This window comes from Salvelinus alpinus, chromosome 8, assembly GCF_045679555.1.
Source record: "Salvelinus alpinus chromosome 8, SLU_Salpinus.1, whole genome shotgun sequence".
Classification (NCBI taxonomy): Eukaryota; Metazoa; Chordata; class Actinopteri; order Salmoniformes; family Salmonidae; genus Salvelinus; species Salvelinus alpinus.
In genome coordinates this window covers 10,405,064-10,432,426 of record NC_092093.1, presented here as the reverse complement: position 1 = coordinate 10,432,426, position 27,363 = coordinate 10,405,064, and the positions used below count along the sequence as shown (strand labels likewise).

General features: G+C 42.9%; 1 protein-coding gene across 1 annotated transcript; it reads left to right on the top strand.

Moving 5' to 3' along the window:
* Positions 1-22,949, top strand: LOC139582531 (thrombospondin-1-like). Its single transcript, XM_071412617.1, has 22 exons — positions 1-203; positions 393-476; positions 727-1,286; positions 1,577-1,652; positions 2,292-2,384; positions 2,894-3,003; positions 3,569-3,694; positions 4,983-5,079; positions 7,835-8,008; positions 8,296-8,472; positions 8,787-8,960; positions 9,407-9,687; positions 9,978-10,196; positions 10,410-10,517; positions 11,418-11,577; positions 12,144-12,262; positions 17,999-18,233; positions 18,511-18,738; positions 19,921-20,192; positions 20,322-20,419; positions 20,626-20,765; positions 20,926-22,949. Exons 2-22 carry the CDS (start codon positions 413-415, stop codon positions 20,931-20,933), a joined length of 3,519 nt encoding a protein of 1,172 aa, XP_071268718.1. The 5' UTR covers positions 1-203; positions 393-412; the 3' UTR covers positions 20,934-22,949.
* The last annotated feature ends 4,414 nt before the right edge of the window (positions 22,950-27,363 follow it).

Genomic DNA, 27,363 nt, shown 5'->3' with positions numbered 1-27,363 from the left:
CAGTTAGGTTCTTAGCGTCATATACCAGAGAGAAGATTTGACGTTCAATTTAAGCAACACAAGAAACGGTCTTTCTGCATCTTATATCGGACTCATTTCCATTTAAAAAATTAACAAAAAATTGTTTTTATCTTGTGGATTATTATTGGATTTCCATTTCTATTTGGATTTGACTGTTTCTCTCTGCTGTTTTCATTCAACAGGTGGGTTAACAATATTTCGATTTTCTTTCAACGAATCCAGCCTATATCAAGAAATATTTTTCAAATATTGTCTTATTATAGTAAATAATAATATGCGTTTTGATTATTGTTTATTATTATATTTAAATGTTAGGTGTAAATATTAACAATTTGTGACAAGTGGTTGACTTTATTTTCTGTTTTTCATAGGGAAAAAACAGAGTTTCACCATGAAGTTGACAGGAATATTTCTGCTGTTGATGCTTTGGACCTGCGAGAGCGTACGAGTTGCAGGTGAGATGCCTGATACTGTATGTTTGTCTAGAATTAACGGAGCTTCTATCGCTTCAACTTAAAACTCCATGAACTTAAAAACGTAAAAAAAGATATAGATATATTATCCCCTTAATTTATTGATTTGCATTGGACATGGATTAACATAGAGATAACTTTAGAGTTCATTCCGCACAACAAAAATAATCAATTCCAAAGACATGCAGATAAAGACTAATTGCTCCCACTCATTCCCACATCTCTCCCACAGAGAACCGAGACGACAATAGCGTGTACGACCTGTTCGAGCTGGTCCAAGTCTCCAAGAAGAACCACGGAGTGACCCTAGTGAAGGGCGACGACCCATACAGTCCCGCCTACAAGATCCTCAACCCGGACCTGATCCCCGAGCTCCCCGAGAGTTCCTTCAGGGACCTCATCGATTCCATCCATGCCGAGAGGGGCTTCCTCCTCCTGCTTAACTTCAAGCAGTTTAAGCGGACCAGGGGCTCCCTCTTGACCGTGGAGAAGCGGGACGGATCCGGAGCCGTGTTCGAGATAGTCTCGAATGGAAAAGCGAACACCCTGGATGTGGTTTTCTCTACAGTGAATAAGCAACAGGTGGTCTCGATAGAAGATGTGGACTTGGCGACGGGCCACTGGAAGAATATTACGCTGTTCGTGCAGGAGGACCGCGCGCAGCTGTATGTTGGCTGTGAGGAGGTGAACACGGCTGAATTGGACGCTCCCATCCAGAGCATCCTCACTCAGGAGACTCCCGCCACAGCGCGCCTCAGGATCGGGAAGGGAGCGGTGAAGGACCGGTTCATGGTAAGTGGAGCGCGCAGAGCACATGACGCATGGCATTACGCATAATGGATACAGATCATATAAGTGATCGAGTTGTTTTAGATGTTAGTAAGTGTTGAATTTGGCATTGTGTGACACTTAAATTCGTAAGAAATGATGTGCATAAAACCTATAAACCCATGCATAAAAGTTATACGGTGCACTATATTGGAAACCCTTGTAAATTATCCATAAAGTCCAATATTTGTTGCGTAAATGTCGAATGTCAGTGACTGCAATATTAGAGCTAAAATGACCATTGATTCTTGCAGGGGGTGCTCCAAAACGTGCGCTTTGTTTTTGGAACCACTTTGGACGCGATTCTGCGCAACAAGGGATGCCAAAACTGTAAGTAGCCTAATCATGAACAGAAAGCATATTTGCGTGTTTATCCATGCATCACTGGTTGTTATTCTAAAGCCACCAAGCCTTCTATAAGACATGTGCATGACTGTTTAAGAGCCTAGTTAACTGTCATGTGAAAGTTGCTAACAAAGTCACGTTTATGTTGCCATGGGAAAGCTGAAGTTTACAAGCACTTCAATGCCTCCTCAGGGCTGGGCACATTAACTCATTAACTTCATTGTGATCCAAGATAGTATGAGGCTGTAATGTTCTGTAATAACCTGAGTGTAATTACATATCATCCACCCTTATATCACCAATGAGCCCTGGGGACAGTGTGTCTGTTGTGGTCTGCTGTGGTCTAGTGGGGATTGCCATTACAGTGTACAGTGCTCTAAACAGTCTCTCTTTTGGTTTCTCCCTTCCTCCCTCTCCCTCCCACCCTACTCTGTCTCACTCCTTTTCCCCTGTCTCCCTCCCTCCCCCCTCGCTTCCTCTCTTTCCACTCTCCCTCCCTCTCCCCTCTCCCATCTATCCCCTCCCTCTCCTTTCCCCTCCCTCCCTCTCCCTCCCTTTCTCTCTCTTTTGCTCTCTCTCTCTCTCCCTCCCTCCTTCTCCCCCTCATCTCCCTCCCTCCCTCAGCTGTTCAGACTGATGAGATCGTCCTTATCGACGACACCATCAATGGGTCCAGCCCTGCCATTAGGACGGACTACACTGGCCACAAAACTAAAGGTAAACACAACTGCTGCTGCTTATTATTATAAACCCTGTGTAAAACCTGTATAAACCCTGTTAAGCTCTCCCGAAAAGGGTTCCATATACAGAATAGAACAGAACAGCATAGAATAGAATAGAACAGCATAGAATAGAACAGCATAGAATCGAACAGCATAGAATAGAATAGAACAGCATAGAATAGAACAGCAAAGAATATAATAAAACAACATAGAATAGAATAAAACAGCATAAAATAGAATAGAATAGAACAGCATAAAATAGAATGGAACAGCATAGAATAGAACAGTATAGAATAGAACAGTATAAAGTAGAACAGCATAGAACAGCATAGAAGCATAGAAGTATTAGAAGAAAGTAAAAGGATTCTATTCTATTCTACTGTCAACAGTTGTCTGTAGCTGTAGGGAGTTGAACATTAGTCTGGAAGCCTTCATGTACATTGATAGTGAAACTGTATTTCCCATAGAATTCATATATCTCCATGGTGTTTTCCCTCCCTCCAGACCTGCAGATGATCTGTGGGTTCTCCTGTGAGGACCTGGCTGGCATGTTCAAGGAGCTGAAGGGGTTGGGAGTGGTGGTGAAGGAGCTGTCCAATGAGCTGCGCAAAGTGGTGAGGAAACACACCTGACTCCTGTCTGTCTGTCTGTCTGTCTGTCTGTCTGTCTGTCTGTCTGTCTGTCTGTCTGTCTGTCTGTCTGTCTGTCTGTCTGTCTGTCTGTCTGTCTGTCTGTCTGTCTGTCTGTCTGTCTGTCTGTCTGTCTGTCTGTCTGTCTGTCTGTCTGTCTGTCTGTCTGTCTGTCTGTCTGTCTGTCTGTCTGTCTGTCTGTCTGTCTGTGGCATGATACTCTGCAACAAACTGTTTGTCAGTCACTGCATGTGGGCCTTTCTTAGCATACTGGTCTACCAGCACCAACTCTGGCTAGTCTGTCAAACTGCATGTTAGTTCATTAATTAAATCAAATGAGGTATGCTTTTCTAACTAGCTTTCATTTGAAAGGCTTCTTAATGCTAAACCAGTGTGAGGTGGGGACAATAATTCTCAAACACCTGAATCTCTTTTTCAAACCACTTGGGCTATTGAGAACTGAAGAGTGAAACAGTGTGTGAATTTGAAACCCTTTCTCATCCAGTATTCATATCGGAGTGTATGCTTCCTTCCTTCCTGTCTCCTTCAGACGGATGAGAACAAGTTTTTGATGAACAGAGTTGGGATCCACAGTGGAGTCTGTCTGCACAACGGCATCGTCCACAAGAACAAGGCCGAGTGGACCGTCGACGACTGTACCGAGTGCACTTGTCAAGTAAGGGCCAACGTCGAGAGAGTTTGTGTGGGTGGGGAGGGTAGTGGGGTAGAGTGTGTTTGTGTTTTTATATGTGTGTGTGTGTGTTTTTATATGTGTGTGTGTGTGTGTGTGTGTGTGTGTGTGTGTGTGTGTGTGTGTGTGTGTGTGTGTGTGTGTGTGTGTGTGTGTGTGTGTGTGTGTGTGTGTGTGTGTGTGTGTGTGTGTGTGTGTGTGTGTGTGTGTGTGTTTTTATATATGTGTGCGTGTGCGTGTGTGTTTTTATATATGTGTGCGTGTGCGTGTGCGTGTGAGTGAGTGTGAGTGTGTGTGTGTGTGTGTGTGTGTGCACCTACTTTTGCACTCTCAGACAGGCACTTGCAAACACATACTCATCCCCACTCAGCAAGCGCCCGCTCGCTACTCAAGACCTGTCTGTCATCTGGACAGTAATTGGGTTGGAGGAAGAGGCTGGCAACAAGCCAACAGTGGGTGCTGTAGTGAAGTGACCATGCATGGCCCACCACTCTAGTGAACAGACAGAGCCTGAACAGGCCCCCTATAGGCCCTGGTCAAAAGTAGTGCACCATATAAAGAATAGGGTACCTCCTCAGCTCTTCTCAGCAGCCCCTCGTCTCTAATTACCTCTCAGCTCTTCTCAGCAGCTCCTCATCTCTAATTACCTCTCAGCTCTTCTCAGCAGCTCCTCATCTCTAATTACCTCTCAGCTCTTCTCAGCAGCTCCTCATCTCTAATTACCTCTCAGCTCTTCTCAGCAGCTCCTCGTCTCTAATTACCTCTCAGCTCTTCTCAGCAGCTCCTTGTCTTTAATTAACAACATAATTAAAACAGAGCTTCAGCTCAGACAAGTGGCCCACAGACAGGAAGACACAGAGAGCTACTGTATTCAATAAAAACTGCTGCAGGCAAATCTGCTCTGCCAGCAGTATCACCTTTCTGCTCGTAATCCCCTTGGCTCTTGGGCTCTCTTGATCTGTGAATCAACTGGCCAGGATGTTAGTATGCTTCATTAGACAGAGAGATTGAACGTTCTGTCCATCAAGGCAAACTAATGCCCTGCTTTTGGTAGATAGATTTTTGTTGTTGTTTGGTCGTCAGTGCCCAGTTCAACCCTCCACCGACTGTTTTGGCCGTATTTCTACTACCATGACCCAGTGGGCAAGTGCTGGTTGGTCCACAGGGGTCTGATCTTCTCATTGTACTGACCCAAGTTGGTCCAGGTGCAGAAAAGGGGGAACTTACTGTATGTCATTAACGTCCTGATTCTTTGTCTCCGCCCCTTTTGTAGAACTCTGCCACCGTGTGCCGTAAGATCTCCTGCCCCCTGATCCCTTGTGCCAACGCAACCGTGCCCGATGGAGAGTGCTGCCCGCGCTGTGGAACACGTGAGTTCCAACCCTAGAATTACAATGATTGGTTCTGATTCTATGGTTCTATTTGTGTGGTTCCAACTCCATACAAGAAGTAACATACAAACAAAGGTTCACCTCACGTTCAAGGAAGTCTATATACAGTATTACGAACCAGAGGTTTATTCTATTCTAAAGCCATTAATAGCCTGAGTTGTCCTTTAATGTCTTTAAGACAAACAGGTCATTTAAACGGCACTCCATATACTGCCATCTACTCGGATTCTATTTGCCAAATAAAGTATGAAGCCACCAACCATTTTCTCGGTGTAAAAGTTTCTATTCAAGAAAAACAAATTCATTTTAAGTCTCCTAGCTTGTTAAAACCTCTCTAGGGTACGTGGGACGGTAGCGTACCACCTCGTCAACAGCCAGTGAAACTGCAGGGCGCCAAATTCAAAACAACAGAAATCCCATAATTAAAATTCCTCAAACAAACATGTATTTTACACCATTTTAAAGATACACTTGTTGTAAATCCAGCCACAGTGTCCGATTTCAAAAAGGCTTTTCGACGAAAGCAAACCAAACGATTATATTAGGTCAGAGCCAAGTCACAGAAAAACACAGCCATTTTTCCAGCCAAAGAGAGGAGTCACAAAAAGCAGAAATATAGATAAAATTAATCACTAACCTTTGATGATCTTCCTCAGATGACACTCATAGGACTTCATGTTACACAATACATGTATGTTTTGTTCGGTAAAGTTCATATTTATATCCAAAAATCTGAGTTTAAATTGGCGCGTTATGTTCAGTAGTTCCAAAACATCTGGTGATTTTGCAGAGAGCGACATCAATTTACAGAAATACTCATAATCAACATTGATAAAAGATACAACTGTTATGCATGGAATTTTAGATCCACTTCTCCTTAATGCAACTGCTGTGTCAGATTTTTTTTAAACTTTACGGAAAAAGCAAACCATGCAATAATCTGAGTACGGCGCTCAGACGACAAATCAAGCCAAACAGATATCCGTCATGTTGGAGTCAACATAAGTCAGAAATACCATTATAAATATTCACTTACCTTTGATGATCTTCATCAGAATGCACTCCCAGGAATCCCAGTTCCAGAATAAATGTTTGATTTGTTCGATAAAGTCCATCATTTATGTCCAAATAGCTCCTTTTTGTTCGTGCGTTTAGCCCAGTAATCAAAATTCATGAGGAGCAGACGAAATGTCAAAAAGTTCCGTTACAGTCCATAGAAACATGTCAAATGAAGTATAGAATCAATCTTTAGGATGTTTTTAACATCAATCTTCAATAATGTTCTAACCGGAGAATTCCTTTGTCTGTAGAAATGCAATGGAACGCAAGCTAACTATCACGTGAACGCGCATGGTCAGCTCGTGGCAGTCTGGGAGAGACCTTACTCAATCCCCTCTCATTCGCCCCCACTTCACAGTAGAAGCATCAAACAAGGTTCTAAAGACTGTTGACATCTAGTGGAAGCCTTAGGAAGTGCAATATGACCCCATTTCCACTGTATCTTGGATAAGCAAAGAGTTGAAAAACTACAAACCTCAGATTTCCCACTTCCTGGTTGGATTATTCTCAGGTTTTTGCCTGCCATATGAGTTCTGTTATACTCACAGATATCATTCAAACAGTTTTAGAAACTTCAGAGTGTTTTCTATCCACATCTACTAATAATATGCATATCCTAGCATCTGGGCCTGAGTAGCAGGCAGTTTACTCTGGGCACGCTTTTCATCCGGACGTGAAAATACTGCCCTCTACCCCAAAGAAGTTAACGTATGAAAAGGCTGTTATGTGTCAGAACACTGTATAGAGGACTGGTCCAAATTCTTCCTGACCGTTGTGCAGGTCTGATCAGCAACTACAGAAAACGTTTGGTTGAGATTATTGCTGCCAAAGGAGGGTCAACCAGTTATTAAATCCAAGGGTTCACATACTTTTCCCACTCTGCACTGTGAATGTTTACACGGTGTGTTTAATAAAGACACGAAAACATCCATCCAAAACATCTTTAATCTTCAGCTTGTAATGGCTATAATTGGGCCAAATTGGTTTAAGTGGAATGGAAAATTTCTCTGTTTACCAAATCCATCCTAGACACAAGAACATGTGACATTTTCCACATACCTAAGAGGGCTGGGCCGCAGTGGCCCCTAAAACCTAAAGAAAGGCAGAAAACCACACTCATCAGTACCTTGGCCAACGTTATAACATGGTCCCTGGTTTCCTCTTTAAAAGTAACAGATGTCAATGGGGGATCACTGTGCATTCAGTAGGCTTCTTAGACGGACTTTCCCATTTTTACCGACTTCCCTTTGGCCTCTCTAACTCTCCTGAACTCCCAGGGGAGGCCGTCTCTTTAACTCTACCAACACACAGGCACACACACACACACACGGACACGGACACAGACACGCACAGACGACACACACACACACGGACACACACAGGCACACACAAACACATACACTCATCCCAGGGCTAAATTGCGTACATTAGACCGGAGCTCTAAGAACTTTAAGAGCTTTCAACCCTCATTTACTGCGACAGGTGGGGTGGGGGGGCTTGTGGGGTGGGGGGTGGGCTTGTGGTCTCTGCAGTCCAATAGCTCTCTCATTGTCTCCCTCTCTCCCCTCCCTCTCTCCCTCTCTTCCTCCTCTCCCTCCCTTCTCTCCCTCCTTCTCTCGCTCTCCCTCTCTTCCTCCCTTCCTCCTCTCTCTCCCTTCCCTCTCTCTCTCCATAGCGAGCGACTATGCGGAGGATGGATGGTCCCTGTGGTCTGAATGGACCCACTGTTCCGTGTCTTGTGGGCGGGGCATCCAGCAGAGAGGCCGCTCCTGCGACCGCATCAACAACAACTGCGAGGGAACCTCCGTCCAAACCAGGGACTGCTACCTTCAGGAGTGTGACAAACGCTGTGAGTTCACTGTTCTATACACATTCAATTCTACCAACCAAATCACATGCATCAATTGTCACACAGAAACTTGTATCACGTATTTTATATCACCAACTTGTATTGATGGTGACAGAAACGATAGACCACATCTAAGCATTCAGCTGCAGATCAGCCAGTTGTGACTCCACAGAGCAACAATGCCATTTAACTTTAAACTTCTCTTAACCTGTTTTGATTTAACATTGACCCATAACCAAGCATCTCATTGACCCCTGACCCCTAACCTCTGCTCTGTGACCCTCCAGTCAAGCAGGACGGTGCCTGGAGCCACTGGTCCCCCTGGTCTTCCTGCTCGGTCACCTGTGGGGCGGGTGTCATCACCCGTATCCGCCTCTGCAACTCCCCCACACCCCAGCTGGGAGGCAAGGACTGCCAAGGAGAGGGGAGACAGACTGAGAAGTGCACCAAGTCACCCTGCCCAAGTAAGTACCATTAGTCAAGGGTTTTAAGAACAAGACCTGGGTCACATGTCATTGTGATCATTTGACATTAGTCAAAGGCTTTTTCATGCACCTCACACCCTGAAATATTTGTAGTCAAATGAACGTCCTCTTTCATGTGGAACCCTGTCGTTTAGCCTCAATTGCAGTCTGTATTTGTTCCTTGTTTGGCAAGTCAACGACCAAGGAGTTGGCTATTGCAGAAACAAAGATGGCATTGCAAAATGCCCTACCATCATGAGGAGCACCACAGTCACACCTGTATCGAAACTTCTGTCTCTCTACTTCCCCTTCAGTCAACGGTAACTGGGGACCCTGGTCGCTATGGGATACCTGCTCTGCCACCTGTGGGGGAGGAGCTCAGACACGTAAACGTCTCTGCAACGACCCCGCCCCCAAATATGGTGGTAAGGAGTGCCAGGGTGACTCCAAGGCTTCTCAGCAGTGCAACAAGAACGCCTGTCCCATCGGTGAGTAGCAGGGCAATGGATGTGTCCCAAATGGCACCCTATTCCCTATATAGTGCGCTACTTTTGACCAGGGCCTATAGGGTAGTAGTGCACTACTTTTGACCAGGGCTTATTGGGTAGTAGTGCACTACTTTTGACCAGGGCCTATAGGGTAGTAGTGCACTACTTTTGACCAGGGCTTATAGGGTAGTAGTGCACTATATAGGGCATAGGGTGCCATTTCAGACGCATGCAATGTTTCTTAAAACTTAAGTACTGTGAATGATTACACAAATGTTAGGTTTCTAGACAGTTTTAAGGTAAAAATAACACTTTTAAAACTATTACTTTTAATGCTTTTAATGATTTTAGGGCTTATCAAACACTTTGTTTTACACGTGTAACTTAATACTAGTACTTAAAGCAGTCAGTACACAGTACTTACAAGCTCATGTCTCTCTCCTCAGATGGCTGTCTGTCCAACCCTTGCTTCCCTGGGACCAAGTGCACCAGCTTCCCTGATGGAACATGGAGGTGTGGAAAATGTCCCTCTGCTTACTCTGGTGACGGCATCAAGTGCAAGGATATTGATGAGTGCAAAGAGGTTCCTGACGCTTGCTTCGTATTCAATGGAGTACACCGCTGTGAGAACACTGACCCTGGCTACAACTGTCTGCCCTGTCCCACACGCTACTCTGGACCTCAGCCCTTCGGCAGGGGAGTGGAGGAAGCCACCGCCAAGAAACAGGTTAGTACTGGTAAAGTGGACAAGTGTTGTGATGATTGTCCTCTTAGACCGTAGCTCTGGTCTCAGCTGATTTTAGAATTAGGAATTTAGAATTTAGAATTAGGAATTTAGAATTAGGAATTTACAATTTACAATTTAGAATTTACAAGATCATAGATTCCTTGAAAAAGCTATGCTTTTCTCTGTCCCGATCTAACTGCCAATTGTTGCCCTCTGTAAACAAAGGCAGGGAGGTTATCCACAATATTTCCTGGCTCGTCTGATCAATTCTTCACTTCCTCCCCCTCCAGGTGTGTACACCACGTAACCCCTGCCTGGATGGGAGCCACGACTGCAACAAGAACGCCCGCTGTAACTACCTGGGACACTTTGCCGACCTCATGTACCGCTGTGAGTGTAAGCCTGGCTATGCTGGAAATGGACACATCTGTGGTGAGGACACGGACCTGGACGGATGGCCCAACCAAGACCTGGTCTGTGTGGAGAACGCCACCTACCACTGCAAAAAGGTACGCAGGGGCCTGACATGTATACGTCCTTGAAAGGGCCCAGCTTGCTATTTAACTAGAGAAGAACTCACATCCCTTTTAATGTGCTGATAATGACTATTACACAGATCAATCATGTTCCACAGAAAACACACGAGTGGTTCGTTCAATGTCCGACAGGACTGTTCATCGTGTGCATTGTTTGGCCTTATCGGTGTAAACTTTCTTTTGTAGGACAACTGCCCCAACCTTCCCAACTCAGGCCAAGAAGACTACGACAAGGATGGTGTTGGTGACGCTTGTGACAACGATGATGACAATGATGGTATTGCTGACGACAGGGTAAGTGAGGAAGTGATTACCTCATTCATTCAGTAATTGAAGGTCTGAAGTCCCCACCCCTTACTGAGACAAATATAATTCATATAATTCATATTTATTTATTCAGTTATGCTACCTCTTGGTTAGTCAGTGTGTATATGAGTGTGTGTGTGTGTGTGAGTGTGTGTGTGTATGAGTGTATGAGTGTGTGTGTGTGTGTGTGTGCGTGTGCGTGCGTGCGTGCGTGCGTGCGTGCGTGCGTGCGTGCGTGCGTGCGTGCGTGCGTGCGTGCGTGCGTGTGTGTGTGTGTGTGTGTGAGTGAGTGAGTGAGTGCGTGTTCAGTTTTGGCAGTGGGTCATGAATGTGGTTTTACATTCATCATTCATGCTGTGAAATAAAACAACTGAGCAGAAAGCAAGCGTTTATTTGCCCTCAGAGCCAAACCTCAAATTCCAACACAGAGGTAACACTCTGAATGAGCTGCAGTGTAATACGCTAGTCCTAACCTTATATTTGGGATGGGGCCTAAATATAAGACTCACTTTCATCCACCCTCTTTCTCTGCAAGGTACACAGACCACAGCAAGTTAAAAGCACAACATCTGAAATGAATATATCATGTCAGAGATGTTTTCCTGAGCAGTGGACACTGGGTATATTATTCTAGTAACTGAACTGTGCTCTCTCTCTCTCTCTCTCTCTCTCTCTCTCTCTCTCTCTCTCTCTCTCTCTCTCTCTCTCTCTCTGCCTACCTCTAATTCTCCCTTTCCCTCTCTCTCTCTCTCTACCATTCGTCTCTCTCTCCCTTCCCCTCTGCCCCCTCTCTCTCTCCCCTTCTCTCATTCTCTCTCCCCCTCACTCTCTATCCCCCCCTCCCCTCTACCCTATTCCCTCTCTCTCTCTCCCTCGCTCTCTCTACAGGATAACTGTCCGTTCGTGTACAACCCCAGGCAATATGACTATGACAGAGATGATATCGGCGATCGTTGTGATAACTGTCCTTACAACAGCAACCCTGACCAGACCGACACAGACAACAACGGGGAAGGAGACGCCTGCTCTGTGGACATTGACGGAGATGGTGAGACTCAAACTTTGCTTAGTTGTCCCCTATTTCAATCCTGTTCTGTAAAATAATAGGTGCTATAGATTGTCTCTTACAAAACATCTAGGCATCAACTCACTACGAAGAGCACAACAGAGGTACAAAACACAATCATAGAGAACAAACATGTTCTTCAGTAAAAAGGTACTCAATCAGCTTTCTGAATTTCCCTAGAGGTACCAATTCACCCCACATTTAGAGAGTTTTTGAAGATTATTCCACAAGTAAGGTGGAAAAACAAAAAACTTAAAGCAGATTTACCTAACTCAGTGGAGACTGAAGGTATCTCCTGAGTTAGGCATCCCTGAAACAGGGTCTGGTAGCTCGTACGTCTGTATGTTAATAAGAAAGTAAGGTACTGCGGAAGTTTGTGCAAGAGGGCTTTATAAACAAAAAGAGTGCAAAGCATCGATCTACAAGACTTCAAAGAGGAACGGCTTACTTTCTGATTCAAAAGAAAGCTTTCAATTACAACAACGGGTCGTTTTCCTCACCTTCCTCATCTCATCCTGAATAACGACACCAAGCGATTGGTCCAACAGGTATTCTGAATGAGAAAGACAACTGCCCGTACGTCTACAACGTGGACCAGAGAGACACCGACCTGGACGGTGTGGGAGACATGTGTGACAACTGTCCGCTGGAACACAACCCTGACCAGGTGTGTGTACTTGCACACACACACACACGCACACGCACACGCACACACGCACACACGCACACACACACACACACACACACACATACACTAGACTGTATCACTAGACTGTTTTACTAGACTGTATCACTAGACTGTTTTACTAGACTGTTTACTAGACTGTTTACTAGACTGTTTACTAGACTGTTTACTAGACTGTTTACTAGACTGTTTCACTAGACTGTTTACTAGACTGTTTACTAGACTGTTTACTAGACTGTTTACTAGACTGTTTCACTAGACTGTTTACTAGACTGTTTACTAGACTGTTTACTAGACTGTTTACTAGACTGTTTACTAGACTGTTTACTAGACTGTTTACTAGACTGTTTCACTAGACTGTTTACTAGACTGTTTCACTAGACTGTTTACTAGACTGTTTCACTAGACTGTTTACTAGACTGTTTCACTAGACTGTTTACTAGACTGTTTCACTAGACTGTTTACTAGACTGTTTACTAGACTGTTTACTAGACTGTTTACTAGACTGTTTACTAGACTGTTCACTAGACTGTTTACTAGACTGTTTCACTAGACTGTTTACTAGACTGTATCACTAGACTGTTTCACTAGACTGTTTACTAGACTGTTTACTAGACTGTTTACTAGACTGTTCACTAGACTGTTTACTAGACTGTTTACTAGACTGTTTACTAGACTGTATCACTAGACTGTTTACTAGACTGTTTCACTAGACTGTTTACTAGACTGTTTCACTAGACTGTTTACTAGACTGTTTACTAGACTGTTTACTAGACTGTTTACTAGACTGTTTCACTAGACTGTTTACTAGACTGTTTACTAGACTGTTTACTAGACTGTTTCACTAGACTGTTTACTAGACTGTTTCACTAGACTGTTTACTAGACTGTTTACTAGACTGTTTTACTAGACTGTTTACTAGACTGTTTACTAGACTGTATCACTAGACTGTATCACTAGACTGTTTTACTAGACTGTTTTACTAGACTGTATCACTAGACTGTTTACTAGACTGTTTACTAGACTGTTTACTAGACTGTTTCACTAGACTGTTTTACTAGACTGTATCACTAGACTGTTTACTAGACTGTTTTACTAGACTGTATCACTAGACTGTTTACTAGACTGTTTACTAGACTGTTTACTAGACTGTATCACTAGACTGTTTACTAGACTGTATCACTAGACTGTTTCACTAGACTGTATCACTAGACTGTTTCACTAGACTGTTTCACTAGACTGTTTACTAGACTGTTTCACTAGACTGTTTCACTAGACTGTTTCACTAGACTGTTTACTAGACTGTTTCACTAGACTGTATCACTAGACTGTTTCACTAGACTGTTTCACTAGACTGTATCACTAGACTGTTTCACTAGACTGTTTACTAGACTGTTTCACTAGACTGTATCACTAGACTGTTTCACTAGACTGTTTCACTAGACTGTTTCACTAGACTGTTTCACTAGACTGATTCACTAGACTGTTTCACTAGACTGTTTACTAGACTGTTTCACTAGACTGTTTACTAGACTGTTTCACTAGACTGTATCACTAGACTGTTTCACTAGACTGTTTCACTAGACTGTTTCACTAGACTGTTTCACTAGACTGATTCACTAGACTGTTTCACTAGACTGTTTACTAGACTGTTTCACTAGACTGTTTACTAGACTGTTTCACTAGACTGTTTCACTAGACTGTATCACTAGACTGTTTCACTAGACTGTTTCACTAGACTGTATCACTAGACTGTTTACTAGACTGTTTCACTAGACTGTATCACTAGACTGTTTACTAGACTGTTTCACTAGACTGTATCACTAGACTGTTACACTAGACTGTTTACTAGACTGTTTCACTAGACTGTATCACTAGACTGTTTCACTAGACTGTATCACTAGACTGTATCACTAGACTGTTTACTAGACTGTTTACTAGACTGTATCACTAGACTGTTTCACTAGACTGTTTCACTAGACTGTATCACTAGACTGTTACACTAGACTGTTTACTAGACTGTTTCACTAGACTGTTACACTAGACTGTTTACTAGACTGTTTACTAGACTGTTACACTAGACTGTTTCACTAGACTGTTTCACTAGACTGTTTACTAGACTGTTTCACTAGACTGTATCACTAGACTGTTTCACTAGACTGTATCACTAGACTGTTTCACTAGACTGTATCACTAGACTGTTTCACTAGACTGTTTCACTAGACTGTATCACTAGACTGTTTCACTAGACTGTTTCACTAGACTGTTTCACTAGACTGTATCACTAGACTGTTTCACTAGACTGTATCACTAGACTGTTTCACTAGACTGTTTCACTAGACTGTTTCACTAGACTGTATCACTAGACTGTTTCACTAGACTGTTTCACTAGACTGTATCACTAGACTGTTACACTAGACTGTTTACTAGACTGTTTCACTAGACTGTATCACTAGACTGTATCACTAGACTGTATCACTAGACTGTTTACTAGACTGTTTACTAGACTGTATCACTAGACTGTATCACTAGACTGTTACACTATACTGTTTACTAGACTGTTTACTAGACTGTTTACTAGACTGTTTACTAGACTGTTTACTAGACTGTTTACTAGACTGTATCACTAGACTGTATCACTAGACTGTTACACTAGACTGTTTACTAGACTGTATCACTAGACTGTTTACTAGACTGTTTACTAGACTGTATCACTAGACTGTATCACTAGACTGTTCACTAGACTGTATCACTAGACTGTTTACTAGACTGTTTCACTAGACTGTATCACTAGACTGTTTACTAGACTGTTTCACTAGACTGTATCACTAGACTGTTACACTAGACTGTTTACTAGACTGTTTCACTAGACTGTATCACTAGACTGTTTCACTAGACTGTATCACTAGACTGTATCACTAGACTGTTTACTAGACTGTTTACTAGACTGTATCACTAGACTGTTTCACTAGACTGTTTCACTAGACTGTATCACTAGACTGTTACACTAGACTGTTTACTAGACTGTTTCACTAGACTGTTACACTAGACTGTTTACTAGACTGTTTACTAGACTGTTACACTAGACTGTTTCACTAGACTGTTTCACTAGACTGTTTACTAGACTGTTTCACTAGACTGTATCACTAGACTGTTTCACTAGACTGTATCACTAGACTGTTTCACTAGACTGTATCACTAGACTGTTTCACTAGACTGTTTCACTAGACTGTATCACTAGACTGTTTCACTAGACTGTTTCACTAGACTGTTTCACTAGACTGTATCACTAGACTGTTTCACTAGACTGTATCACTAGACTGTTTCACTAGACTGTTTCACTAGACTGTTTCACTAGACTGTATCACTAGACTGTTTCACTAGACTGTTTCACTAGACTGTATCACTAGACTGTTACACTAGACTGTTTACTAGACTGTTTCACTAGACTGTATCACTAGACTGTATCACTAGACTGTATCACTAGACTGTTTACTAGACTGTTTACTAGACTGTATCACTAGACTGTATCACTAGACTGTTACACTATACTGTTTACTAGACTGTTTACTAGACTGTTTACTAGACTGTTTACTAGACTGTTTACTAGACTGTTTACTAGACTGTATCACTAGACTGTATCACTAGACTGTTACACTAGACTGTTTACTAGACTGTATCACTAGACTGTTTACTAGACTGTTTACTAGACTGTATCACTAGACTGTATCACTAGACTGTTTACTAGACTGTATCACTAGACTGTATCACTAGACTGTATCACTAGACTGTTTACTAGACTGTTTACTAGACTGTTTACTAGACTGTATCACTAGACTGTATCACTAGACTGTTACACTAGACTGTTTACTAGACTGTTTACTAGACTGTTTACTAGACTGTATCACTAGACTGTTTACTAGACTGTTTACTAGACTGTTTACTAGACTGTATCACTAGACTGTATCACTAGACTGTTTCACTAGACTGTTTACTAGACTGTTTACTAGACTGTTTACTAGACTGTATCACTAGACTGTTTACTAGACTGTTTACTAGACTGTATCACTAGACTGTATCACTAGACTGTTTACTAGACTGTTACACTAGACTGTTTACTAGACTGTTTCACTAGACTGTTTACTAGACTGTATCACTAGACTGTTTACTAGACTGTTTACTAGACTGTATCACTAGACTGTTTCACTAGACTGTTTACTAGACTGTTTACTAGACTGTATCACTAGACTGTTTCACTAGACTGTTTACTAGACTGTATCACTAGACTGTTTACTAGACTGTTTACTAGACTGTATCACTAGACTGTTTCACTAGACTGTTTACTAGACTGTTTACTAGACTGTATCACTAGACTGTTTCACTAGACTGTTTACTAGACTGTATCACTAGACTGTTTACTAGACTGTTTACTAGACTGTATCACTAGACTGTTTACTAGACTGTTTACTAGACTGTATCACTAGACTGTTTCACTAGACTGTTTCACTAGACTGTTTACTAGACTGTATCACACTTGTCTGTATCTTACAACGGGATTCATCGAGGGGGAATGGGAATATACCCAAATCCAATCCCTCCCTCCAGTCCTCCCTCTCCTCCCTACCGCATTTTTCATCCCTCCATCGCTCCCTTTCTTTCCTCCTTCCTTCCCTTCCTCCCTCCATCCCGCCGTCCCTCTGCTTGTGCGAGACAGTAAAAACTCTGTGTACTGTGTGTAGTCCTGCCAAGCAGCAGGCACAGGTGACTCCCGTCTGCAGGGGAATGTCTAGCATGTTTCAGTCTGTGGAAAGACAGGCCTACTGGTGTTCGCAGAGCAGATGGGAGATGGGAGGATAAAGGAGGACAGGAGGGAAAAGAAAGGAGGAGGAGGAGAGAAGGGGTGTGTTTAGTGTTGGTTGATTGTCAGCAGATTAAAATCGACACCAGAATTATCTTGACAGGTTTAAAGAGGTGAAAGTGATTGGAGTCCATTATGAAAGAATTATCTTGACACGTTTAAAGAAGGTGAGAGTGATTGGAGTCCATTATGAAAGGGGGGGGGGGAGTGGGGGAGGAAGAGTAGAGGGGGAGGGGGAAGGAGGAGTGGGGGACGAGGAGTGGGGGAGGAAGAGTAGAGGGGGAGGAAGAGTAGAGAGGGATCGGGGATGAGGAGTGGGGGAGGAAGAGTAGAGGGGGAGGGGGAATGAGGAGTGGGGGAGGAAGAGTAGAGGGGGAGGAGGGGGAGGAGATATTGAAGAGATGATTGGTTGAACAGCTGGTACAGCTGGAAATAAAATGATTGGAGTCCAATATGAAAAGATGAGGGGAGGAGGAGTGGGGGAGGAAGAGGCGGAGATATTGAAGAGATGATTGGTTGAACAGCTGGTACAGCTGTAAATAAAAGGATTGGAGTCCAATATGAAAAGATGAGGGGAGGAGGAGTGGGGGAGGAAGAGGAGGAGATATTGAAGAGATGATTGGTTGAACAGCTGGTACAGCTGGAAATAAAAGGATTGGAGTCCAATATGAAAAGATGGGGGGAGGAGGAGATATTGAAGAGATGATTGGTTGAACAGCTGGTACAGCTGGAAATAAAATGAGCATCTGCGAGTAAGTGTCATCATAATTGCTACCGTTAGTTGCCCGTAGGCACAGATCTAGGATCAGCTCACCTTCCCCATTTCTTAAACCTACATCAATCTCCATTTAACTCTACAGGTTGACTCTGATGACGACCGTGTGGGAGATAAGTGTGACAGCAACCAGGACATCGATGAAGACGGCCACCAGAACAACCTGGACAACTGCCCCTACATCCCCAACGCTAACCAGGCCGATCACGACAAAGACGGAAAGGGAGACGCTTGCGACCACGATGATGACAATGACGGGATCCCAGACGAGAAAGATAACTGCAGACTGGCCTTCAACCCTGACCAGATCGACTCCGATGGTGAGTGGCTCTAGAAGAGAGGAAATCTTAAGCAAAATATAGACTGAAATCTTTAGCATAATCTTCAGAGTTGAGCACCCTTTTCAACTGATCAATTGGCTTAACAATTAGGTGGTTACTTGAATCAGTTTTGTTACTGCTTGCCTATAACAAACACCCTTTGCATCCTATAGCTCTTCAAGACCAGGATTGATGACCGGGGACATGCATGATATCAGTGTTATTAATCTACTTAATGGTAAGACGTGTTATTTATCAAGTCTTCTATCTCGTCCAGGTGATGGTCGAGGAGACGCTTGCAAAGACGACTTTGACCAAGACAATGTGCCTGACATCTACGACGTGTGTCCGGAGAACTTTGACATCAGCGAGACCGACTTCAGAAAGTTCCAGATGGTTCCCCTGGACCCCAAGGGAACGTCCCAGATCGACCCCAACTGGGTGGTCAGACATCAGGGCAAAGAGCTGGTCCAGACCGTCAACTGTGACCCTGGCATTGCTGTTGGTGAGTGGATTGGTTGGATTGGTTGGTTTGGTTGATTTGGTTGGTTGGGTGGGTGGGTGAGTAGATGGATTGGTTAATTGGTTGGTTGGGTTGGTTGGGTGGGTGGGTGAGTAGATGGATTGGTTAATTGGTTGGTTTGGTTGGGTGGGTGGGTGGGTGAGTAGATGGATTGGTTAATTGGTTGGTTTGGTTGGGTGGGTGGGTGAGTAGATGGATTGGTTAATTGGTTGGTTTGGTTGGGTGGGTGGGTGAGTAGATGGATTGGTTAATTGGTTGGTTGGGTTGGTTGGGTGGGTGGGTGAGTAGATGGATTGGTTAATTGGTTGGTTTGGTTGGGTGGGTGAGTAGATGGATTGGTTAATTGGTTGGTTTGGTTGGTTGGGTGGGTGAGTAGATGGATTGGTTAATTGGTTGGTTGGGTTGGTTGGGTGGGTGAGTAGATGGATTGGTTAATTGGTTGGTTGGGTTGGTTGGGTGGGTGAGTAGATGGATTGGTTAATTGGTTGGTTTGGTTGGTTGGTTGGGTGGGTGAGTAGATGGATTGGTTAATTGGTTGGTTTGGTTGGGTGGGTGAGTAGATGGATTGGTTAATTGGTTGGTTGGGTTGGTTGGGTGGGTGAGTAGATGGATTGGTTAATTGGTTGGTTTGGTTGGTTGGGTGGGTGAGTAGATGGATTGGTTAATTGGTTGGTTTGGTTGGGTGGGTGAGTAGATGGATTGGTTAATTGGTTGGTTGGGTTGGTTGGGTGGGTGAGTAGATGGATTGGTTAATTGGTTGGTTTGGTTGGTTGGGTGGGTGAGTAGATGGATTGGTTAATTGGTTGGTTGGGTTGGTTGGGTGGGTGAGTAGATGGATTGGTTAATTGGTTGGTTGGGTTGGTTGGGTGGGTGAGTAGATGGATTGGTTAATTGGTTGGTTTGGTTGGTTGGTTGGGTGGGTGGGTGAGTAGATGGATTGGTTAATTGGTTGGTTGGGTTGGTTGGGTGGGTGAGTAGATGGATTGGTTAATTGGTTGGTTTGGTTGGTTGGGTGGGTGAGTAGATGGATTGGTTAATTGGTTGACTGGTTGGGTGGATGGCTTGATTGTTACATTCTATGCTTTGGGACATCTCAAAATAACCCAACCCTAACTAAAAAAGACCATCCTCTCACTCTCATCTTCTCTGTTTCTCCATTCCCAGGTTTTGATGAGTTCAACTCTGTGGACTTCAGTGGTACCTTCTTCATCAACACAGAGAGAGATGATGACTACGCCGGCTTTGTGTTCGGCTACCAGTCCAGCTCCAGGTTCTACGTGGTGATGTGGAAACAGATCACACAGACCTACTGGAACAACAAACCCACCAAGGCTCAGGGATACTCAGGACTGTCCATCAAGGTTGTCAACTCCACTACTGGACCTGGAGAGCACCTCAGGAACGCTCTCTGGCACACTGGCAACACCACAGGACAGGTAAGAAATAACCCCTATCGTCTTGCATGCCTGAACACATACCCACACACACATAGGAAAAAATCCTTCGGGAGTAATGGGTGACTACGCCATCTAACTTTAACCCTACGTTTCTTCTTTCTTCTGTAGGTGAAGACTCTTTGGCACGACCCTAAGAACATTGGCTGGAAAGACTTCACAGCCTACAGATGGCACCTGATCCACAGACCAAGAACAGGACACATCAGGTAAACACTGAAGCCTTGGCCTGGTGGAGATTTATGAGATTGAGAATGTCTACACAAACACGTGTACACATGACTTACTTGATTTTTAATACCTTTTTACTCCTTGGAGAACATTGGTCAAACTGCTTATAGACTTTCCATAATGGCTGTGTTTGTATCGTAACATAGTTTATCTCACAAATCTTCTTATTGTATCTTTGTTTCAGAGTGGTCATGTACGAGGGGAAGAAGATCATGGCTGATTCTGGGAGCATATACGACAAGACGTACGCAGGCGGAAGACTAGGCCTCTTTGTCTTCTCCCAAGAGATGGTGTACTTCTCAGACCTCAAGTATGAATGCAGAGGTACGAAACAATTAACTTTCCATGTCTTACTAGAACTCCAACAGCAATTGTTTAGTGACATTTCTTTCACAATAGACCTACGTGAAGTACCTAACCACAACTCAACGCTTTCTCTTAACCTAATGCCTAACCTTGTGTCCTTTGTGTTTTTTCTTTCCAGATGCATAATTGCACGGAGCAAGAAGCTCTTGGAACAATGCACCTTTCTGTATAAATATGAACAATATGTATTCAGATGAAAAGTCCAGGGATAGTTTTTTTTTTCTGCTCCTCTTTCTTCTGCGGCACACGCACACTGGTGGGACCGAGGGGTAGGGCCTGGTGTGGTCAGCCTCAGGGTAAATTGACACTGGTTGGACAGAGAACCATTTGCTTTGCCTGAACGGGAGACCGACCAATGTTACCAACCAACGTTACCAACCAACGACACCGACCGGCCGATCTCTCTCTGATCTTAAAGACCTCATTCAGCTCTGCGCAGGAGAGGCTCCCCATAGTCGACTATGCACTTCCATACCTTTACATCTCTCTCTCTCTCTTTCTATCCATCTCTCTTTTTCTGGAATGGACGTCCCAAAGAAAGACCATGTGATGTTCTGTTTATAAAAAAACAGATCTACCCGGATGTAGATTCTGAACGATACGACTCTGAGGAAGTGGGTTTTTTGGGGCTCAGAGGAGGAAGAAAGCAATAAGACTTTTTTCACATTAAGTTTTGTAAGGAAAGGGCTTGTGGCCATTGAAAGTCAGCTGCGTAACGACAAGATATGGAGGGACGGTAACTTTGTGTGGATGTATGTACGTTTATGTGTTTAAATAAGAAGAAAGTGCTTGCTTTTACCCTTCTATATGCGTACCCTTAGAGAAAAGTGTTTCAGAGATGAAAGGAAACAAACCGAAATTAAAATGAGCCGAAATATTTTGGGTCAAATACAAGATTGCTTGTAGGCTTTTATGGCTGGCATTAGATTGATACTGTGTTTCAGTTGAAAGTGAACACAGTATAACTCAGGGTAAGATGGGAGCGACCATCTTAGCATTGCAGAAATGACATGGGAGGGCCATGTAAAAAAGAAATGACATGGGAGGGCCATGTAAAAAAGGGCATTTCCAGAGCCAGTAAGCCCAAGACATTCTGTCTATTAAGACACGTGTCATTTTGAACATTAAATGTTCCAAATATTCAGTATGTATTTATTTTCCAAAATCTAAAAAGATATAATTTTGAGTAAGATTACAAAACGGGGATCTCCCTGATCTTTAGAGGCTTTACACTTGAAATTTAATTTATTAACTCTTGCCTACAGTGTAGGTACCAAACAATTACAATACTTTGAGAACGTGAGAGATTCCCCCAGTGTTCCAACGAGTCAGTCAAACTGGTGTCTTTGGTGTCAAAAGTGGGATTCTACTCTCCTCCCCCTCTCTCTCCCTATAAGGAAACCGTTATAGGGGTTAGAATCCAGCCATGGTTAGAGCTAAGGCTCCTGAATCAGTGTGGTATGTATGTGACCTGTGCGCCTTTTCTTCTGAGAGAGATGAACAAACAGAGGAACTCTTTGATCTACAAATATTACCTCATTGCTGTTGTATGATTCATTTGATCAAACAAAAAAGTAATTTTGTTCATTGTATGCTTACAGAATACAAATTGATCGACATCTTATTGCTACTGTAGCATGAGTCTGTAAATAGTATTACTTTTCTTTTCAAAACAGAATTCCCCCCCATCCAACACCCCCTGCAGTAAAATTTTTACACATATTTGAATTTTTGCTTTCATATATGTCCTTTGTCCAGTGCTCTTTTTAATGAATAAATTATTATTCTGTTTTGTTCTGTCTTTGCTGTTCTGCGTGTGAGAGGTCGATTTGTGTGTGTAGATAAATGCTATTTAAATAATTTATCAGGATTCGCTGCCTGATGAAGGGGGCGTATCCGTATGTATAAACGGTTTGCACACTGACGCGAGGATGTTCTGTTCTTCATCGTCTTTACTTTTAGTTTTTCGCTTTATCGCTACTTTTACCATTTTTACCATTCTTTTCTGTACAATTTAGTGATGCTTGTTGTCTGTAAACATTTTTTGCTTAGTTGTACAATGCAACAAAAAAAATCCTGTTTTTATCCATAGCAAATATTTTGTTACATACTTCTGAAACAATAAATAGTTGTTCAAATCCACGCTCAGTCTGTATGTTCACTACCAAGTCGTTGACCGAGTTGAAGAACCACAATGCACCCATTACAATGTCCTCATACAACGTCTATTCTTGACTGCACATTACATATTCTATTATATATAATGGGTGGTTTGAGCCCTGAATGCTGATTGGCTGACAGCCGTGTTACATCAGACCGTATGCCACGGGTACGCTATAATTACGTTGGTAACCAGTTTATAATAGCAGTAAGGCACCTCGGGGGTTTGTGGTATATTGACAATATCCCACGGCTAAGGGCTGTGTCCAGGCACTCCGCGTTGCGTCGTGCTTTAGAACAGCCCTTAACCGTGGTATATTGGCCATTTACAACTCCCCCTCTTGCCTTATTGCTTAAATATATACTGCATGAAACACTTTTTCTAAAGTCTAAATATAGTATATGGACATTGGCTGTGCAGCTAAGTAAGCTAAAAGTCCAAATGCAGAACACATTCAGGTGACACCATGAACATCAACAGAAGTCCAGATATCTACCTCAAAGTCAATGTTAGGCCCCTTTTTAAATAGGGCTGTGTCTATATACTGTCTTCTCTGTCCCTGTTAAAGACACACATGCCATCCTCAGGGGGACATGAGGAATGCAGCATGGCACACTGTTCCCTAGCCTTGAGCTGTTTAATGAACATTGCCAGTCACTGTTAGCATGGACAGATTGGAAACCTCCAAGTTGTCTCTCTTTGTGGTGCTGAGTGATTGATTCATCTCCTGTACAAACATTACAGTAACTTCTGCATGCGTATGTCAATGTTTCGGTGGAGACTAGCTTTCTGAAGACGAATAGGTTGAAAAAACAGCCCCTCAACACCCCCTCAGCATGGTATTCTCCCAGAGCCACGGTGTGCGTCTCAAACGGCACCCTATTCCTTATATAGTGCACTACTTTTGACAAGGGCCCCAGGGCCCCAGGGCCCCAGGTCAAAAGTAGTGCACTATATAGGGAATAGGGTGCCATTTGGGACTGAAGCGTGGTCCATATTTCAGACCACTGGTCTACTGGCCCTACGATAGAAGCACTGCCACATAGCCTACACAGAGTAAACAGAGGGTATATCAACTTGTCCAGCAGTAAAAACATACAGTATATGCATAGGCAGTGTGGGGTGAATCCTGTTTTCCAGTTTTGCAGAATTTCCAATTGACATCAATATAGCAACTTGGAGAAATAGGAGAAATAGCCTATATACTGTGTAAAAAAAACAGTCTATATAGGGTGCATCCAGGCTTACAATACAATACGGACCCGTAAAACTGTTCCAACAAAGTATTTTGCCAAATTTCCCATTGACATCCATGCATGACATACAAAGGTTAGGAGGCAGGATTTGACACCTCCGTGAGGAGAGATCTGTTCAGAAAAACATCCATGAGGTCATCAAGTGTAAAGCGTGGTGACCTACAAACTGTCTTGGCACGCAAACACCAACCGTTTTGGACAGAGGAACTCCCCCCATTATCACATCATCTTTAAATTAGGGCTCATTTCAAGTCTCAAACTGTAAGCGTGAGTACAAGGAATCAACAATGGGCCTTAACTGGGGGGGGGGGGGGCTAAATTTGGCTACTGGTTCAAAGGTCTTCCACTCTAGAATTACTGGACCTTCTGTAGCTCTCTGGTAGGTTTACCCCGTGGTGGAGTTTAGGGTGAAGAAGTGCACTGATGGACACTACCATTACATGCCAAGCCCTCAATTCAGGCTTCTCCACATTTTGCTGTCTTATAACCTGATTTTAAAATGGATAAAATAGTTGTTTTTACACATCTACACACAATACCCCATAAAGACAAAGTGAAAACGTTTTTAGGAAAATGTTTTTGAAATGAAATACAGAAAAATATAGTTTACATAAGTATTCCTACCCCTCAGTCAATTCATGTTAGAATCACCTTTGGCAGCGATTACAAATGTGCAAGTCTCTATGAGCTTTGGGCACCTGGATTGTACAATATTTGTCCATTATTCTATATAAAATTCTTCAAGCTCTGTCAAATTGGTTGTTGAACAGTACAAGACAACCATGTTCAGGTCTTGTCATAGATTTTCAAGCTGATTTAGATCAAAACTGTAAGTCAGGCACTCAGGAACATTCACTGTTGTCCTGGTAACCAACTCCAGTGTAGATTTGTCCTTGTGTTTTAGGTTATTGTCCAGCTGAAAGGTGGATTCATCTCCCAGTGTCTGATGGAAAGCAGATTAAACCGGGTTTTCCTCTAGGATTTTGCCTGTGCTTAGCTCTATTCTGTTTCGTTTTTATCCTGAGAAAAACTCCCCATTCCTTAATTATTACAAGCATACCCATAACATGATGCAGCCACCACTATGTTTGAAAATATGGAGAGTGGTACTCAGTAAAGCGTTTATTGTATTTGCCCCAAACATAACACTTTGTATTTGCGACAAAAAGTGAATCGCTTTGCCAAATGTTTGCAGTATTACTTTAGTGCCTTGTTGCAAACAGGATGCATGTTTTAGAATATTTGTATTCTGTACAGGCTTCCTTCTTTTTACTCTGTCATTTAGGTTAGTATTGAGGAGTAACTACACTGCTGCTGATCCATCCTCAGCCATTCAATTCTGTAACTGTTTTAAAGTCACCATTGGCCTCATGGTGAAATCCATGAGCGATTTCCTTCCTCTCCAGCAACTGAGTTAGGAAGGACGCCTGTATCTTTGTAGTGACTGGGTGTATTGATACACTATCCAAAGTGCAATTAATAACTTCATTATGCTCATTCAGTGTCTGATTTTTTTTTACCCATCTACCAATAGGTGCCCTTCTTTGCGAGGCATTCGAAAACCTCCCTGGTCTTTGTGGTTGAATCTGTGTTTGATATTCACTGTTCAACTGAGGGACCTTACACATAATTGTATGTGTGGGTTACAGAGATGTTAAACACTATTATTGAGTCCATGCAACTTACTATGTGACTTGTTAAGCACATTTGAACTTATTGAGCCTTGCCATAACAAAGGTGTTGAACACCTATTGACTAAAGCTTTTAATTTGTAATGTATTTGTTTAAAAAAAATTACAACATAATTCCACTTTGACATTATGGAGTATTGTGTGTAGGCCATTGGTATAAAAATCAAAATGTACTCATTGGATCCCACTTCCTTTACCTGCCTTGGGAGCATTGTATGTGATGGAGATACGCATGTCTGTTTGGGGACATAAGGAACCCACTGTATTCATCCAACTTAGAATAACATTTAGGATAATATTATAATATAAGTGGGGATCTAAAGATGTGCTCGTTCTTGTCAGGAATTTATTTTGGTCTGGTAATTATTTTCCCGAACTTGCAGTGACATTGAAAGATTAAAATGGACATATAAACGTCAATGGTTTATTCAGAAGATCAGTGCTATAGAGAGCTGGAAAACTTTTGTTGGAAAACGTGTTGCCAATTGCACATTTGTTTGTAGAGCTTTTCAAGATAATAGTTGATGAAGTGACTGTATTGTAGTGATTACTTGTGTTGCACCAGAATGACTTTATATCATGGCTACAAAACAACAGCCTTGAATGCTACAATCCCTGTGGCAGGTAGCCTAGTGGTTGACAGCATTTAGTATCCCTGAACGACTAAGTGAAAATGCTGCGTGTGTGCCATTGAGCAAGGCCCTGAACCCTAACTGTTCCTATATGTATATTATATATAATCGGCTAAATACCGATTATGTCTGGCCTTGTGATATAATCCAAAATCACACAGTCTCCTTGGTTACTGTCCTAATGCTCTAATGCCTCCTTCCCTGGAGGCCCCACGAGAGGCAGAACAATTGGGTTTTACTGAGAGCTTAGGCCAGTAAGGAAAGCTTAACTGGGGTTGCTTTGCAAATGCACCCTACTCCCTATATAGTGCACTATATAGGCACCCTGGTCAAAAGTAGTGCACTATATAGGGACCCTGGTCAAAAGTAGTGCACTATATAGGGACCTTGGTCAAAGTAGTGCACTATATAGGGACCTTGGTCAAAAGTAGTGCACTATATTAGGACCATTGTCAAAAATAGTGCACTATATTAGGACCATTGTCAAAAATAGTGCACTATATAGGGACCCTGGTCAAAAGTAGTGCACTATATAGGGACCCTGGTCAAAAGTAGTGCACTATATAGGGACCTTGGTCAAAAGTAGTGCACTATATAGGGACCCTGGTCAAAAGTAGTGCACTATATAGGCACCCTGGTCAAAAGTAGTGCACTATATAGGGACCCTGGTCAAAAGTAGTGCACTATATAGGGACCCTGTTCAAAAGTAGTGCACTATATAGGGACCCTGGTCAAAAGTAGTGCACTCTATAGGGACCCTGGTCAAAAGTACTGCACTATATAGGGACCCTGGTCAAAAGTAGTGCACTCTATAGG

Excerpts from the sequence above, each read along its gene's own strand:
- LOC139582531 (XM_071412617.1), top strand. The coding sequence starts at position 413 with ATGAAGTTGACAGGAATATTTCTGCTGTTGATGCTTTGGACCTGCGAG. Across the intron at positions 2,385-2,893 it reads CACTGGCCACAAAACTAAAG|ACCTGCAGATGATCTGTGGG; the intron begins GTAAACACAACT and ends CCCTCCCTCCAG. Across the intron at positions 5,080-7,834 it reads CTGCCCGCGCTGTGGAACAC|CGAGCGACTATGCGGAGGAT; the intron begins GTGAGTTCCAAC and ends CTCTCTCCATAG.